The sequence below is a fragment of the Bos javanicus genome, chromosome 9 (genome assembly GCF_032452875.1).
Source record: "Bos javanicus breed banteng chromosome 9, ARS-OSU_banteng_1.0, whole genome shotgun sequence".
NCBI lineage: Eukaryota > Metazoa > Chordata > Mammalia > Artiodactyla > Bovidae > Bos > Bos javanicus.
Genome location: NC_083876.1, coordinates 12,475,770 through 12,494,856, shown reverse-complemented (window position 1 = coordinate 12,494,856; position 19,087 = coordinate 12,475,770). Strand labels below are relative to the sequence as shown.

The 19,087-nt window shown below is 41.7% G+C and overlaps 1 protein-coding gene across 3 annotated transcripts in view; it reads right to left on the bottom strand.

The window, feature by feature from the left end:
• KCNQ5 (potassium voltage-gated channel subfamily Q member 5) overlaps positions 1 to 19,087 on the bottom strand; it is a 626,701-nt gene that overhangs the window by 214,475 nt on the left and 393,139 nt on the right. For all 3 annotated transcript variants that reach the window (XM_061427192.1, XM_061427191.1, XM_061427193.1), the window contains exon 2: positions 4,682 to 4,772. In XM_061427192.1, coding sequence (XP_061283176.1) covers positions 4,682 to 4,772 — 91 coding nt within the window. The remainder of the gene's footprint in view (positions 1 to 4,681; positions 4,773 to 19,087) is intronic.

Sequence of the window (19,087 nt, the reverse complement as noted above, 5' to 3'; positions counted from 1 at the left end):
CAGGTGCTCAGGTCATCTGCACAAAGGAGCCGGGACTGTTGGCACGCCAGATGGGAGCTGTTGATTGTTCACAAATCCGGATTTGTAATTCTTGATACAAAGCACTGCTAGTGGTGTGAAGGGATACTCCCGTTTGTGACAGCTTTGTAAACAGACTCTTTAAGAAAAAAGAAATGAACTTAACCTAAATAAAAGGGTTTCAGGACTCACTCTTGGCATATGTGGAACCACAGGGAAGGCTTGGATGGTAAAGCTGCCCTGAGCGACGCCAGACTCACTCGGCTGACCTGTTGGTCTCAACTGAGGGGGAAGAGAGTGCGAGGTGGCAGCCGGGTCTGGGGCGCAGCCTGAGCTCTGCCTTATACTTAGTGTGGTAAAATGGGAGGAATGATGCTCATATCGCAAGTTTTCAAAAATGTCGTTTGCTTTAATGAGAAATCAGTGAGCCTGATATGTGAAAGGTAGTTAAATGCTAGTTCCATTTCAGTTCTGAAAAATTTACAGAGCACAGGAAAACAACACCAGCTTTTTGTTGTCCTTGGTGCTTTGCTCTGTTCTCTTGAGCTCATAGGTTCTGTTGTCACCCAGAACTGCACTCCCCTGCTGCGTGTAAACCTATAACTTACTGGCCTTGATTACAAGCCAAATGGGGACCATGGAGCCCAGAATGAAGAGCATGATGTAGACTCTGGAGTCAGGACTCCAAATTCCACTTCTAACACTTTTTAGCTGAGTAATTTTAGGGAATCACTTCTCTATGCCTTCGTTTCCTCGTCTGTTAAAAATGGGTAGTAACATCACCTGCTTCATAAAGCTGTTGTGAGGATTAAACCCCATTGCTGAGCTCAGTGCAAAGAAGGCACCAAATATGATGGTCACTCCACTGCCACGTGCACTGGGGCCTGATGGGGGCCAATGAACCAGGAATATTTGAAAAGGGATGCATTTGGGAATGTATCATGCTTTCCTAATAGTAAAAAAAAACAAAGTATCTTTGCAAGAGTTTTCTCACCACAAACTGTACATTACAGCAGCTCTTTACACAGACTTGTCCCTCCAACCAGAAGTGACTCTGATGCCCACTTTAGGCCTGGCTCATGTGCACAATAACCACTTGTGTTTGGTGAGGAAGGAAACAGATTTTGACTGCTATAGTTCCCTGGTAAATGTGCCTGATGACTGTGCTCGTGGCTGTTAAAGCTTTCCCTTCGTTGTCAACGGGCGAGTGGAGCAGTGGTGAGGGGCAGCAAGGATCTGGGGACATGAACAGAAAAGGACTGGTTTCAACTTTGTCAGAGCTGCAGGCATTTGAGACTGAGGGATACTCCTACACTCTTGGTGGGAATGTAAATTGGTGCAGCCATTATGGAAAACAGCAGGGAAGTTTCTTAAAAAACTAAAAATAGAACTACCATATGATTCAGCAATCTCACTCCTATCTGGAGGAAAACGTAATTCAAAAAGATACGTGCACCTTAATGTTCAGGACAGCACTATTTACAATAGCTAGAATACGGAAGCAACCTGTGTCCATTAACACATGAATGGATAAAGAAGATGTAGTTCATGTATACAATGAAATAGTATAACCATAAAAAAGAATGAAGTAATGTCATTTGCAGCAAAATAGATGCACTCAGAGATTATCGTACTAAGTGAAGTAAGTCAGAGAAATATCATATGATATTGCTTATATGTGTAATCTAAAATATGATATAAATGAACTTATTTACAAAACAGAAACAGACTCATAGACATAGAAAACAAACTTACGGTTATCCAAGGAGATGGGGAGTGGGGAGCGGGATAGATTAGGAGTTTGGGATCAGCAGATACCAACTACCATAGACAAAATAAACAACAAGGTCCTACTTGTTGTATAGCACAGGGAACTATATTCAACACACTCTAATAAACCACAATAGAAGAGAATATAGGAAAAAAATGTATATTGGAATCATTTTGCTATACACCAGAACCAACAGAACATTGCAAATCAACTATACTTCAATTAAAAAATATACAAATGAATATCAAAACTATCATGTTGAGTATAAGAAGCCAAACACAAGACTATATAATACCTCTTTCTTTCACTCAACACAATGATATATATAATTTCATGTATATGACACACTTTGTAATACAGCCCTAAGAAACAAATACACGTGACAAACAACAGGTGTTTGTCAAAACTCATGAAAGTAGACACTTAAAATGCATGATGATTGTTCTGTGTAAATTGTATCTTAAACTTGATTAAAAACAAGGGAATTAGAGAAAAAAAAAAGACTGAGGGATAAAAGAAGACTTATCAATGGCCAATGGGTACACAAAAAGGCCCTCAACACCACTAATCCTCAGGGAAATGCAAATCAAAATCACAATAAGATTTCACCTCACACCTGTGAGAATGGCTGCATTAAAAATCGAGGGATCAGTGTTGAGGAGAATGTGGAGGAAAGGGAACCCTCCTACACAGTTGGTGGGAATGCAGAATTGGTGCAGCCACTGTGGAAGACAGTGTGACGTTTCCTTATGAAACCAAAACCAGAATTACCATATGATGCAGCAATCCTACTCCTGGGTATTTATCTGAAGGAAATGGAATTAAGATCTCAAAGAGACCTCTGCACCCCCATATTCATTGCAGCCAAGACATGGAAACTATCTATCCGTGACACATACACATGTGAAATGGAATAATATTCAGCCATAAAAGGAAATCTTGCCATTGTGACAGCATGGATTGTTCTTATGCTAAGTGAAATAAGTGAGACAGAGAATATGGTATGATCTCACTCACATGAGGGTTCTAAAAGTCAAAAACCCCTGACCTCATAGAAACAGAGTAGCCTGATGACCGTGCAGGCAGGGTGGGGGAGATGGGTGAAGATGCTCAAAGGATATGAGCTCCCTATTACAAGACAAATGAGTTCTGAGGGTCTAACGCGCAGTGTGGTGGCTGTAGGTAATATGCTGTACTGTATATTTGAATGTTGATAAAGGAGTAGATCTTAAGCATTCTCATCTCACACACACACACACACACACACACACACACACAATGGTAACCATGTGAACTTATGAAGTGTTAACTAAGTTTATGTGGTAGTCCTTTTGCAATATATATGTATATACAATCATCACACTATATACTTCAGCTTACACAATATATGTCAATATATCTCAATAAAACTGGCAAAAAAACAATGGGAGGTATAAAACATCTATATTTTTATATACCCACATATACTTTAGTTACTGAACTCTGGTTAGTTGTCTACTGCTCAGGAAATTTTAAAAATCATGATATTAACCAGCTTTTGCCTTTTTAATAACATAGGTTTCTTTGAACTATTTAGAAACTCTTTAGCAAGGACTGAATTGCTCAGACCATTTGGTGTATGAAGCTAAAAGCCCACTTTCTACCCCAGTGGAACCCCTGGAAATGGAACAAATCCCCAGTGGGCTCTTTAGTCTATTTGTTGTCTGCCTGGGCTTTGAAATAGTAACCTTGATGTTAGTAATATATTGCTGAGTACAATTTGTATGGAAACAAATTGGAAAAGATTCATTCTAAGTTCGAAAGTGATTTCTCCTTCATGTAGGATGGAGTCTGGATCAAGTCTTGGTAACTCCATGCACAAACCAGTCTCTGACAGGGCAAGGAAAAGAGCAGCTCTCCAGGTTATATGAGTTGACACCTTTCACTTTCTGGCTTCAAGGTAAAAGTACTCTCCTTTGTAAAATGTTCATTGCTGTGCATAACCAATTTCTGTTTATTAGGGCACACACTCATCTTCCTCCACCCTCCTCTTTCTCTCTTTCCCTCTCTAGTCCACCAAATGTTATGGAAAAGTAAGTTGTTCCAATTTATAGCTCATTCAGACAGTTCTGACACTGTCAAGTCTGATACTCTGGGACATGGTGAGTAGGTCAAAATGGATGTAAATGAACCAAACTTTCAATCAGCTGTGATTTAAGTATACAGTACCATAGCTCAGTTGTAATAGAACGGATAAGAGCTGAAAAGGCCCAGAATAATTCAGACTAAAATATCTTGTGGTATTTTTCCATTTTAAAATGAATTGAGCAATTCTTTCTGGTTGAGGATTGACAGCATAATGGAAACAGAGCAAACTACAGAATTTCTCACCAGGTAACTGCATTAGCAGCAAAATTCATAATACAGTCTGTTGGTTGAAAAGAGCATGAAGCCTTCTGTTTTCTTATGAGGTGCTATATCCTCACAGTTCTTGGCCAATTCTAAGGAGCTATATTGCCAAATTGTGGTTATCGGAAAACACTCTCTAACCTGTAACTTTTAGCAATATTATGAGAGACTGCATGGATGCTGATTCTCCTTGTAATTTATTGTGGTGGAGAAACATAATTAAAACTGCTTCCAAGTATTGCCTTCTACTTAGGAGGCAACAATCACATAAGACACTGCTACATAACAGCAATCTGGAATATGTCCATGTATTCTAGAGGACTAACTAAAGATTAAAAGAGCAGGCAAAGGTTTCAGTGACATTTGGGACTTTTATACTACACAGAAACTCTTGTTTTTTCTAGAGATAACTTTTTGTGGGACAAAATGCATTGCATAAATATTATAGACAGTCCACACATTATGTAAACTTTATGTACACATTTGTTTTTATGTTTCACTTACCAGAATCAAGAGGCAACTTGAGGCCAATTTGGTGTGCTCAGGGATGGTGGAAAACACTGACAAAATCAAGCAACCAAAGACGAGGAGAAAACTGCAAAACAACAAAATAAGAGAAATCTGATGAGAACCTGGCCTCAGCATGACAGACTTAATTTCTCATTTCCAGTGGATAAAGCACACAATCCATTTGAACTGACATTGGTTAAATTGTAAAAGCTCTAAAAGCGGCTAGCCATTTAAAATATCAAAGTACAATGTGATGTCCAGCGCATGTGGGGCTCCTTTGTAACTTTACTGATGAGGTGTGTGTGTGTGTGTGTGTGTGTGTGTGTGTGTTGTGTACTATGCTTAAATGTCCTCCCTTGGCTAGGAATCTGTAAATTTCCTACAAAGAGCTCTCCTGAGCAGGCATCCTGAAAGGCCCAGAAGTGTGTTTTGCTTTCCTGTTTGGAGCACAAACTGTAGCCGCTCTGCTGTTAAAGGAGCAGACTCACCCCCCTGTTTAGCAGCTTTGGTGAACCGTCAAGCGTTCTGAGTGGTTACTAAGCCATGGGCTCCTTTTTAGAGTCCAACATTGCTCCCGGATTCTCATTTGTCATTTCTTTATTTTAATAATAAGAACAGAAAGTGACTTCTGCTACCCACATGCTTTCCATTCCTTTCCGGTCAAACCCTTACAGAAATGTTCCCCTGCCCAGCTTCATTTGTGCTGTAGTGACAGGGAGCATGTGTAGCAGTCAATTTGCAGGCATTTTCATTCCTAGAAATACTGAACCTCTGGGGCCCCAGGGTGGGAAACCAAGTTCCCAAAGTAAACGTCTAATAAAACGGGCAGGCTTGGTTTTAACGTTGAAAATTTATTTATCCTGAAATTAAAAAAAAAAAAAAATCCCAATAGCTGAGCTACTTGCTCTAAGTCATATAGCTATATTGCCAAATTGTGGTTTTCAGAAAACACTGTCTGACCTGTAACTTTTAACAATATTATAAGCTACTGCAAACACGCTGATTCTCCTTGTAATTTATTGTGGTGGAGAAACAAAATTAAAACTGCTTCCAAGTATTGCCTTCTACTTATGAGGCAATGATAACATAAAATACTGCTACATAATAGCAATCTGAAATATTTCTTTGTATTCTAGAGGACTGACTCACATAATTTCATCTCTTATTGAACAATCTCCTTTAAAACATCAGCTCTGTGTTCTTTAGCATCACGTGGATCTAGCCTTTGGCCCCTCTTGTCTTCCTCTGACAAGTCTGCATGTCTTTCTATTACACTTGACTGGGGCTCCCAAGAGTTCAAAGCCAGGGATTGGTGACTTAGGGACAGGGGACAAATCTGGCCCCTACAGCCACACTCGTTCACTTGTGTATTGCCTATGGCTGCATTCATGCAAAACTCCAGAACTGAGATTTGTGTTCCAAGCACGAGGCTGGAATGTTTACTCTCTAGCCTTTAGAGGAAAATTTGCTGACTCCTGATTGATACCAAGCATTCCTTATTTCTATACATCCATTTCGGTGCAGAAGTGAAGTGGGTCTGCTGATAATTACTCACATTCAGAGGGTTTCCTATAAGGGAGACACTGTGCTAAGTCCCTTTCACATGCACTTTCCACATTATCCTCTCAAATTTATGGAGTAGAAATCTCATTGTCCCTGTTTTGTAGACATGAAAACTGAGAATTAGGAACATTTTATGACTCATCCCAGGCTATTTAGCAGGAAGAGGGTTTGAGCACTGTCTGTCCTGGAGTCACCGTGCAGTGTTGCTGAGGAGCAGGGAGGATAGCAGTGATGGTCTGGCAAGACTCTTGGAGTTGGAAGTGGGGGCACTTCTCTCTCTCTTCCCGCTGAGAAGGAAGTAGTTACCATTCTGAATAGCAGAAGCCTTCAAGAAGGGCTTCAGGGAAGGACGCTACTAGGGAGAAAACTTGGTATCTGAGTTAATAACCACTCATCATACTTTTGACACATGTACTTCATGATTCAGGATTCTTCCAATTTTACTATAAATTGGCTCTAAAAGACTGGGAATCGTAAACTAGAAATCAAATTCCAGCACACCTACACCTTGAAACCCAGGGATCACTAAAGTAGTTCGGAGGATGATATGGCATCAAATACAGACAGTGACAGATGTTTCCCTCTGGTGAGTGACTGCTATCTAGAGATGCCTCCCGAGTCCAGGGTGAGCAGAAAACATGCAGAGAAGCAAGCAGGGGATGACTCAGTCACTAAGACACCGTCTCCTCCAAGAGCATCTCAATAGTGGCTTCATGACCCCCATGTGTATTTTCAAAACAGACCTACATCACTAGCCCTTTTGCGAGTGCCTTCTTCATTAACAGCTGGGTGTTGCTTAATCTTTTTCCTTCGTGTCACTGCTTTGCCCATTTTCTCTCTTGAGCTGATCTTACCCTCCTTTTTAACAAGAGTAGTTTCTGTACTAGAAATCTGTTATTTCTATGGGAGCCCAGCTGAAGACAGAAAACCAATGACTTCCACTGCTCTGGCTGCCCAAGAGGGTATGGATGAACACATACATTTATTAATCCCCAAATTCCTTCCTTCCTTCAACCATTCATCCACTTGTCCAATCAGCAAATACTGATTATGCATATGATACTAGGCTGAGTCACAGGGATATAACAATAAACAAGACTTTCTTTTCTTGCCTTTGCAGAGTTTATGATCTGTTGAGGCATACAGGGTAGCAAACAGATGTAAAAAGTAAGTGAAAATTCTGAGTGATGACTGCAAAGATAGGGAAGATGCAGGGGATGACAGGAGCATACGGGACAGGAGGAATCGCACGAGACTGGTTACTTAGTTTGTGGTGTTGGTGCAAAGTGAACACGTGGGGACCCTTTGTTAAAGATTAGGAAGAATTTCAAGGCAATGACAGTGGAGCGTGACACCAAGTGTGGCACCCTTCAGTTCTGGGCTCCATGAGACTGCACAGGTGGTATACCTACAGAGTCAGACCTGGGGTTTGGGAAGACTTCTTGGAGCAGGTAAGGACTGAAACGAGCCCTGAAGGCCCAGGAGGGTTGGTCTGCACTACGGTTGTGTGGCTGGGGAAAGGGATGGTCTAGGCCATTCTAGGTCTAGGCGTGGGTGAAGGCCAGGTGCAAGCATCACCAAAACTCACTAACTAATCAACAGGGTAGAGTTAGTGAACTCCTTCTAGCTAGCTTATTCTTTGGTGGTTCATGAAAAATGTAAAGCAAGTCATTCTTGCAACTTCATTTTCTTTTTTTAACATAGGAATCATCTTGGCTCCATTGAAAACATGTACTGAGTACCCTCCGTGAAAAACACCATGCCAAGCATAACTGAGAGATGAGAATAAACCAAAGTAGACCCTATCCTTAACAAGCAGTGTGGTGAGTAAAGAGAACACACAAGACAGTCATCATGAAGGTAGAGACAGATACATGCTAGGAGAAATATCACAGAGCCTGAAAGGAAGTGGTGGGGTTGGGGGCCGTGTTCTGTTCAGTTGGGAGTTGTGGAAGCACATCAAGAAAATCTCTAAAAGTGGGTGTTGCTGGAGCTGGTCTTTGAAGGAAAGGTTGGGCTTTGACAAGAGAAATTTCTGGAGAAACACATTCCAGAAGGAGAGTACAGTAGGAGAGAGGCAACGAGCCAGAAAATGAATGAGATAAAGTATCTGCTCCTGCTCCCTGTTTCATGGAACAAGAAGTTACTGAGTTTAACTGTAGCATGGATGGGACAGGTGGCTTGAATTGGGAGTCTGGGGCCATGACGGATAATACTTCAGGGTCTGTCTGTAGTTCAGCAGACAGTGGAGGCCACTGAACAGGAAGTAGCCTTTGTTTCTGAACAGGAAGCTCATCTCATCAGATGTGCCCTCTGGGAAGATCAAGTCAGCAGCCACGTGCGTTAGGACATCTCTGAGTAGCTGAGAAATAGGGTGAGGAGTAATGGTGACTCGGGTTAGGTTGAGAGCTTGCTGGCAGAAATGAGGCAGCCTGAAGGGATGTTGTTAAAGCAGTAGCTCCCTCACTTGGTAACTCTTGGCCTTGCAGGTAGAGTTTGGGAAGCGGGTGGGGGCTGAGAAATCTGAGGTCTCCATCCGCACTTACTGGTGATGCTTTTAACAAGTCAGGAGGGGAAAAGTCAGGAGAGTGAAGAGGAAAACCAGATTCTGAGGAGAAGACAACCCCAATCTTGGACACCCACATGGAACTGTGGGTCTGAATCTTTGGCACAAGTTCTGATTGAGATACAGGAGTGCCCTCCACCGGGAGGAAGCAAATGAACAGAAAGTGCAGAATGAGCACAGAAGATTTAAACGGCATACAGGCTAACTGGGGACACTTCCTGATCTTGGAAAGTGGCATTATGGGAGCAACAGACACACGCTGCTGTGAAGTAGCTCTGGGTGGCCCTGCCAGAGACAGGGCCCTTGGCTGGAGAAGCACTGGGCTGACAGCATCACCCCCGAGGGGACTGCCTGCATTGCTGGGTCAGAGTGTGGCTCTGTGGACCTCACTGCTCCTAAGGTTCCACACACCCGTGCGCAGTCTGACAACCACCCTACTCCACCCCTCTGCAGGCTGAATAGAAGTGGGAGCAGAGGCAAGAGTCACTAGACATGGGGTGTCTTTATCTAGGGTATACAAGTCCCCAAGGGCTCTGTAGGTAGAATTTCAGGGAGGGGTGAATGTGGATGGGAAAAATTATATCTTTGTCACGAATCATGGCAAAAAACCATGAAGGTATCATCAGGATTAAAAACCACAATGGTATCAGCAGGACTCGTGAGTCTGTCACTCACAGAAACCACAGATATTTTCAGACCCCATTCTACAGCTGTAGATGAACCAGTTGTGTTTCATCTCAAATGTTGATTTTGCCTTATCACTATTTCAAGATTACGGTAGTTATTAGACCCACTGCTGGGAGTTGTTCTTTTTTTTTTTTTTACCTCATCAATAAAGAAGCATATGTATAATTCTATCAGACACTTTAATATTTTAATAATAGCATCTCAAATTTAATTTTTTTCTTTTGTAATCACCTGTATTTTATGCATTTAAAACATTTTTCTGAGGAAAAGCTCACAGGCTTTACCAGACTGCTGAAGGTTCATGGCACACAAAAATTAGAAGCCTGTGGTAGGAGATGAGTCAGGCGCTGGGGAGTGGAAAATTACCTATTAGGCATGGGTCACCAACTTACTCAGGTAATGTTTCTTTTTTTTAATCCTAGAGCATTTTAGATATTTATTTTCACGTATTTAGTCCTAATTGTTTATTTTCCCCCCAGAGGTAGGTTTTAAAATAATTTTGAAAGAATATGAATATTCTTTCTCTTATAATTAATCCTGCGGTATCATAAAATCTGTATTCCTAGAAAATCATTCTGTAACACCTATTGGTTTTTACTTTGCCTGAAGCAACCATTTATGTCTTGTTTCTGAGGAAATTAACTTTGATGTGGACTTTCTGTCCTTTAGAACGCAGAGATTATTATAAGAGGAAAAGAAGGGTATTTATGATACAAAATATTGTCAGTTGAAAGGCCTCTATGTTTATCCCAGAAAACCACCATCAGCTTTTGTGGGCTTTAATTAGCCCAGTTTGTCAGATTTACTTTGGTGCGTGCATGCTCAATCCCTTAAGTCATGTCTGACTCTTCACCATCCTGTGGACTATAACCCACCAGGCTCCTCTTACTTTGGGAGAAGGGTCTACTTGGAAATAATGTGGGTGCTTGTGGAACAGATGACGTCTGTGACTTGGGAAGCCAGTTCATGCTTTGAGCAGGGGTTCATTTAGGAAGAATTAAAGTGATGGGAAAATAAAGGAAGTTATGCAACATCGTTCACACAAACACACACCTCAGCCCCGCAGGAGCCATGGTGAATAACACAGTGGAGAAGGAGGAAGAGGGGCTGATGGAGACAGTTCTCTCTGAGGCAGCTGAGCTCAGTCAGCAGGCAGACTTACAGCACAGGCTTCTGTGGGTGCAGCAACCACACACTCCCACTTAGAAGGTGCTCTTGGCAAGGATTTTGGGGGACGATATGCTTTCCACGCGTAACTGTCCATGTGAGTCAACTATTTAGGAAAGTTGTGGGGTAGAGGTGATTGCAAATGTCTAAAAGGGACCCGAATTGCGGAATTAAAATAAAGAATGACAACAGGAAGTAGATAGGAAGTTGTCAAAGAAAACAGTTCTTTAGAAGAAACTTCTGAAGGAAATTCAACCCTGCCTCTGACTTCTCATGAATTTCTCATTACCGCTTTAATAGAGTGTGTATCTGAGGAAAGACCTCACGGTGCGCAGTGAATCACGAGGACTGGAGTGCACTCGCTGGCATCAGCGACCACAGATAACCCGCCGGCTGCCACCGCATTTGCCTGAGGAAGTGCTGCCTGAGAAATCTGGAAAGAAATCTGAGAAATCTGCCTAAGGAAACTGGAGCCCAGTTTTTTTTTTCTTTCGGCATCCTAAATTTGCCTTTATTTCTAAACTTGGCACTTTGCAAAATGTCCTTCTTGTATAATTTTTCCATAAAAGGGCATTTTGCACATTAAATCTATCTACCACATGCCCTAACTTCCATTGCAACGCAATGGTAATTAAATACATTTTTGGTGTCTTTAAAGGTTGTTTGGTGTCTTTAAAGGTGGTTTGGTGTCTTTAAAGGTGAGAAAACTCTGTAAGGCTTGTGTTTTGAAGACAAGTGAAATCCCATGATCCATTGAGCTAAAGCACCATCTATTGCTTCTAGGGAAAATGCTGAGGTTTTACTTTATGAAGGCAGTAATCTTTTAACGTATTTGTCTCCTTGCCTTGGCTGCTAGGAAGCTGGGTGGTGAATTTGTGACTTGGTAATAATGGCACAGATCCTTCTGGCAAATGTTTAAGGATTAATGTCACTCCTGACTTCTTTAAATTATCCTGTCATTGTCTTAACCTTTACTGTATTACTTCAGTCACTGGGTATTTACTGGCACTGTGCACTTTGGCATGGTCTGTGCTTAACAGGGCCTTCAGTTTAGTGGGACCACAGACCTTCGCTTATTTTTATCCACTTATACCATATGTGTTTTGTTAGCAGCCTCGAGTACTTTCTGGATGATGCAGGGTATCTGGGGTATACTTCATAAAGATATGATTTTGTCTGTAACTTCTCTTTCCTTGAAATAGAAATATTAATGCAGCCTAAAGTTGTACTCTTTTTAAAGAAGTAAATGACACCACTGGTTCAAATTTAACAATGTAAACTAAATCTAAATTTCTCTCACTTAAATTTCTGAAAAGCTTACATTTACTGCTTTTACATTTTATTATGTTAATCTTGATCCATTTATTCCTAACATGAACTACCAACTCCCTACTCCAAGAATCCCCAAATGCACCGTGCTTGTCTTCAGAGGGAACAGTACACCGTTTCCTAAAGGGCCCGAGGCTGCAATTCAGAAACCATCAGTCAGGCCCTTGTTTCTGCGTTCTTCCCAGGAGACACTACTGAGACTGAAAACCAGTGTAGACAGTTAAGAAATAATGAATTTAAAATCAAAAGCAAAACCAGTCTTCCTACTGTCATATATTAATGCATGAAACAGGAGGACATTCTATTTGATATTTGATATTGTTTCCCTGTTGCATTTTCCTCTGCAAATAACATCAACTGGAATTCTTATTTGCTTGTTCATTTTAGTCTCCTCTGTGAGAAAGTAAGCTCCACGAAGGCAGGAACCTTCTCTCTCTGATTTGCTACTAACCACTAACCAGTAACTAGAATCAGGTCGGTGCTGCTACTGCTGCTGCTGCTAAGTCGCTTCAGTCGTGTCCGACTCTGTGCGACCCTATAGACCGCAGCCCACCAGGCTCCCCGTCCCTGGGATTCTCCAGGCAAGAACACTGGAATGGGTTACCATTTCCTTCTCCAATGCATGAAAGTGAAAAGTGAAAGTGAAGTTGCTCAGTCGCTTCCGACTCTTAGCGACCCCATGGACTGCAGCCTACCAGGCTCCTCCGTCCATGGCATTTTCCAGGCAAGAGTACTGGAGTGGGGTGCAGGTACTAGTAAATTCATTTACTCACACAACACATATTACTCAGAATCTGCCATGTGCCAGGCAGCGTTCTTGGTGCTGAAGGCACAGCGGTGAATAAAATCGACAAAAATCTCTGTTGTAGGATAACCGGGTTGCAAACAGTGTCAACAAATAAAACGTATATAATGTTAGAGAGTGATACCTGCTAAGGAGGTGGAAAACCCCTACACAAGCAGGGGAGGACAGGGTGGAGATGAAGTTTGGACAGAGTGTCCAGGAAGGTCTTATTAAGAAGGTTAACATTTGAATTTCACAAGTGATAGCCCTGACCCATCAAGCCGAAGCAGCGGTGCACTTGGAATTCAGCCTGGTGCAGGCCTGCTTTTGTCACGCCAATTTCCCGTCTTAAAAGGTACGGTTCCTTTCTCTTGTTGTCACATCCAAACTCCTTTGTTGGGGTTTTAAGATCCCCACCGGAACATTAATTCCACCATTTTCCAAGAGAGACCCTCTGGGCAGCTCTGTTTCCGTTCTATTTTCCGCACAACATCTTCTGTAATGTAATAATGGGAGTAATAATGGAACTACATCCTTCCGTATGCTGCTGCTTCTGAGTCAGTCGGTCACGTGGCAGCTGGTCCCTGCCCAGCCCCCTGTCCATACACCTAACTGCCTCTCCTCTAGAACTGTTTTAAAGGCTAAACGAGGACGCATCAAGCTCGGAGTTTGTGTGTTTTAACCTAACAACCAAGTATATAAATACCAAATTGAGTTAAAAATGCCAACTGAGCATCCCACTGACACACAATTGCTACACAATTTCCACCAGTTTTACTAACAAGGATGAAATCATGAAAAGAATTAAAGTGACTGATTGTCTAAAACTCCTGCTTATTGTAAAGGAAGACATCTGAAAATGTCTCACATGCAGCAATGCCCAGCGGGGCCTGAGGGGCTCAGGTCACCTCACGCTGTGTCTAGGTGAGCCCGCGTGAATGACAACGTGAACGTTGGGCTGGAACCTCTGTGACCACCTTCCCCAGGCTCACTAGTCACAGTGCCTTCCTGACACATAACAGTCGTGGACAGCTGGACCTCAGTGTCCAGTCGCTCATTACTCCAGCTTCTGGAAAGGACTTGCTGCTGCTGCTAAGTCGCTTCAGTTGTGTCCAACTCTGTGCGACCCCATAGATGGCAGCCCACCAGGCTCCCCCGTCCCTAGGATTCTCCAGGCAAGAACACTGGAGTGGGTTGCCATTTCCTTCTCCAATGCATGAAAGGACTTGAGGCTGCCCTAAATTAACAGGTGGCAGCACTGAGAAGCTGATGGGCTGCGGTCTCTACATGGGAAGGAACCTTGGTGGAATTGACTAGACAGAGATTCACCCTTAAAATGAGCTCCAAGAACTACAGGCCAGGTTGCCACGCTGATGAACAGGCCACATGCAGTTGAAGAGGCCTTGGAAGAATAACATGCTAATTATAGTCATGAATGAAGTAAAAGTTGTTTGCAAAGGTTAAGAAAGAGACAACGTTGTATAATCTATGTGAATGTTGCTTTCAAAGGCATCTTTTCAAGAGGCAATTTTGGTGCTGACATCATGGAAAATAATCCAGACTAATAGTTTTGATAATATGCACCCATGTGAATTAAATTTTCCATGCTTTGTTTCAAAAGGTCTGTTTATGCAAGAAAGTGAGCTATGGCAAAGGTTGAAAACATATGTTAAACGATGTTTGACAATAGTTGTCTGGCCTGAATGGTTTTTCCATAAAAGAAATGGTCAATTTATTAGGCAAATAATAACTTAATTATTGCAATTTTCTATGAATATATGATAATAGCCATTACATTATCTGAAAATGAATAACAGAAATTCTGAAGTAACTTAAATATTTTTACTGGGAACAAAGTAAAAGGGGATAAAAATAGGCTTTAAAGTTATTTTTCCCTGCAAGCAAAAAGCTATTTTAAAGTACTATATTTGATAATAAAAAGTCAATTATGAATTTGGTTTCTTTCAACTGATTAGACCCATATGATCCACTTACTTTAAAAACAGACTTTCCTTGAGAGGTTTCCTGAGAGCAATCACATTACATGGGAAATCTCAGTGCAACTCTTTGTTACACATAAGCCAAGAAGACCCATCACTTCCCATGAAATGAGAGTATTAAGCTTCGCAGAATAAAAACTTTCAACCAATGGAGCCAGGTTATTCTATGGGGGCCATGGAGTGGGGAATTGCTACTGATTTTCTCTAGTCTATTTGGCCTACAGAAATAAAGTAGGAAAGTGACTAAACTAGCAGTTAAGTTTAGTACCCTTGGCAAGTTAAGTACCCTTGGCAGCAGACTTTATGATGTAGTACAATGTCAGGAAAAACTAAACCCAGCAGACAGATGTTTCCAGAGAGTAATAACCATAAACTTTGAAACTATTGCACATGTCAGTACCTGCCCAAGGGGTAAGGAAGATACCTTTTTCTTTTGGGACTGGCCTACAATGGCTCTTGTGGCTCTTGGTGACCCAGGCTGAAAGGAAGTTGAAAGCCAGCATCATACTGAGTGGAGCTGCTGAAGAGTTTATGGAACAAAACAAAAAGAGTTTATGGAGCAAAGTTGGAAAGTAGTGGACAGACTGTACAGAACATTCCCACCTCTAAAAATATATTTGCAATCAGTTGTAAAAACTATAGACACTCCTCTGGGGCTGCTAAGTAAGCAAACATGTCTGCTTTCTCTTTCTGTTTCTATGTAAGTAAACATCAAGAATATTTTTTGTTTGTTTACAAAGCATTGAAGTTGGTGATTCCACATATATGATAAATCAAACTGAGGGAAGTGTGGTCAAAATGCTGGAGCAGGAAGACCCTGAGTTCACCTTCCCCCATGGGCACACCAAAATTATAGCTGTTTGCACAGCAACTCTCCACAAAAACCACCTGAAGACTAGCAGAAAAGATTTCCTACAACTAAACATATAAACAAAAAAACCACAAGACGGGTAGGAGGGGCAGAGGCACGGTTTAGTCAAGACCCACACCCTTGGGTAGATGGAGCAAACAGGAAGATGATCACAGTTGCAGAGGTTCAATCCTGCGTTGGGCTCCCAATCTCAGGGACCTTGCAATGGAAAGACAGGCCCCCAGAACACCTAACATTAAAGGCCAGCGGGGCTCAGGCACAAGACAGCCAGAGGACTGTAGGAAACACAGACTCCACTCTTAAAGGGAGTGTAAAAGGGAGTGTAGAATATCTCACAAGCTCTGAGCCCAAGTTCAGAGGCAGTAATCTGAAAGAAGCCTAATCATAGCTGCTTGCTGATCTCACAGCAATGCCTAGAGAGGCAGGAGGCAACCGGGACTCCCCCTGGTGACACAGATGCTGCAAGCAGCCGTTCTGGGGAGGTCATTTTATCATAAGGACACTGATGCAGGCATGTGCCCGTTGGAGTTTTTCTTCCATCCTATTAGCACTGGGGGCTTACCTGCCTCCTAGCAGGCCAGAACCGAACCTGGGTTCCCGGGTCCCCACAGTCAGTCATGGTGAGATCTGGCCCTGCCAACTAGAGGACCAGCAGTCACTGCACAACGCAGGGCCTGGTAGCTAACTGGCCACCTGATGGGATGAGCCGACTCATTGGAAAAGACTCTGATGCTGGGAAAGATTGAAGGCAGGAGAAGAGGGGGGCAACTGGGGATGAGATGGTTGGATGGCATCACTGACTCAATGGACATGAGTTTGAGTAAACTCCGGGAGACAGTGAAGGATAGGGAAGCCTGGCATACTGCAGTCCATGGAGTTGCAAAGAGTCGCACATGACTTAGTGACTGAACAACAATGACAACAACAGCAAATACATATACAATGGAATATTATTCAGCCACAAAAGGCATGCATCCTTGCCACTTTGACTAAATGGATGGAACTATAAAGTCTTACACTAAGTGAAATTAGTGAGATGGAGAAAGATAAGTATTGTAAAATTTCATTTATAGTTGGAATCTAAAACTAATAAAAAATACAGAAATGGACCCAGATATAGAGAACAAACTAGTGGCTTGTCAGAGAGGAGGAATTGGGGTAATGAGTGAGACAGGTAAGGGAGATTCAGAGGTATAAACGTGCAGTTATGAAATAAATAAACCATGGATGTGACGTACAACATTTGGAATATAGTTGATAATACTGTAATAATTGTATGGTGACAAATGGTAACTAAACATACAGCGTGATCATTTTGGAGTGTATAAAAATATTGACTCATTCTGCTGTACACCTGAAATTAATATAATATTGAAGGCAATTATACTCCAATGGAAAAAACCAAAAAGAGCCACAAACATAAAAAGTGAGACAGAATGTGACTGTATCTAATTTCATATTATACCCTTCACTGACAATTCTAGAGATGTTTACTTTAATTCTGTTGTTATTGTTTCAGGTGCATAATTGAAACTAATTCATATTAAGTGGTGATGGAAAATTAAAAAAAAAAATTGAAAGTGGTTAATAGTTGACCATTTTGCTCCAAATCTTCAGTTTTCATGGGCGCCCATCCTTTATCTTAAAATGGAAATATATCTCAGTTTTTCCATCAGAAAAGTGACAGTGATGCACTAAAGAAGCCCTACTATCCTCCTCAATGTAAAGTTTACTTGTTTCCGTATCCTCTGATGTTTCTGCTGCTATTCTGAGAGCATGGCAGGAAGGCTGCGCTAATGAAGAGCCAGAAATGCTTATGATTCCTAGGCCCTTCAAAATGCACGAGGCTGGCAGGGACTCAGAAGTATCACCTGCAAAGTCTAGGGAGAAAACGTATTATTTCCTCTTCTTGCCTTAAGAGAATCTAGGCTATGTCTTTTCCCACTAGTTACTTCCTTTTGCAGTAGAGGAAGGGAAAGAAGAAAGATTTACATCAGAGTTTGGCAAACTTTCCCTGTAAAGGACCAGGTCATGAATATTTCAGACTTGGTGTGAGCCATAACGTCTTTCTTGGAACTATTTAGCTCTGCAGTTGTAGCACAAAAACAGCCACAGACAATACTAAAAGAATGGTGTGGTTGTGTTCTAATAAAACTTTATTTACAAAAGCTGGCAGTGCACCAGATTTAATGGACAAAGGTTCCAATGTTTTCTTTCCACTGAGTAAAGTGAAATTATTTTTTAAAATAAAAATGTTTAGATATGGATTTCCTCTTCATAACTAAAAAGTTTATAGCCCTATCAATAAAGTATGACTGTGATAGACAGTAATCGATAGCCACTAAATAATAACCGAAGGCCATGTGCTGTGGAAAGCAGGATACTTTTTTTCTACTTATCTGGGGTGTCAGTGAATGAATAAATGGATATTGCTTTCTTCCTTTGCCAAGATGCTTCCTTTTCAGTTTGATTTTCGTGAACCAAGGAAGTTTGTTCAACTAACGAGTGTTGGATTATGCATTTTAGAAAGCCTGGATTTTAGCTTGGCTTCACTACTTCTGAGCTTGGAACTTGTGATGGCTAACTTTATGTGTCAGCTTGACTGGCCACTGGGTGTCTAGGCTGAAAATACTATGTCTGGCTATGTCTGTGAGCTCGGCTCCAGGTAATATTAGCATTTGAACTGGTGGACCAGTAAAGTAGACAACCCGCCCCATTGTGGGTGCACACCATCCAGTCTGTTGAGGAGGAATTCACCCTCTTTTGTGCCTCATTGCTTGAGCTGGGATATGCATTTCATCTCATCTTTTCCTGCCCCTGGTCTGGGGTTTATATCAACGCCATTAGCTACCCTGGTTCTCAAGCTTTAGGAATGAACCACACCACTATCTTTCCTGGGTCTCCAGCTTGCAAATGGTAGACTATGGGACTTCTCAGCCTATATAATCACATTAGCCAATTCCTCACAGTAAATATTACATTGTATATATATTGCTGCTTCTGTGCTGTGCTCAATTGTGTCTGACTCTGTGACTTCATAGGCTATGTCTTCCATGAGATTTCCCAGGCAAGAACACTGGAGTGAGTTGCCATTTCCTTTTCCAGGGGATCTTACTGATCCAGGGATCGAACTCACATCTCCTGCCTTGGCAGGTGGATTCTTTACCACTGAGCCATCAGGGAAGCCTATATATATATATATATATGTATATATACACATACACATACATCCTCTTGGTTCTGTTTCTAAGGAGAGCCCTAATACAGAACTGTTGGCCAAATCTCTTATTTCCTTTGTGCTTTGATTTTCTCATTTGTAAGATGAGAAGCCTAATATCTGCCGTGCTTAGGTAGGACTTGATTATATGTGTGATGAAATGAACATATTGCACAAATACAGGGTACTCTTGAGAGGATTATGAAGTCCTTGAGA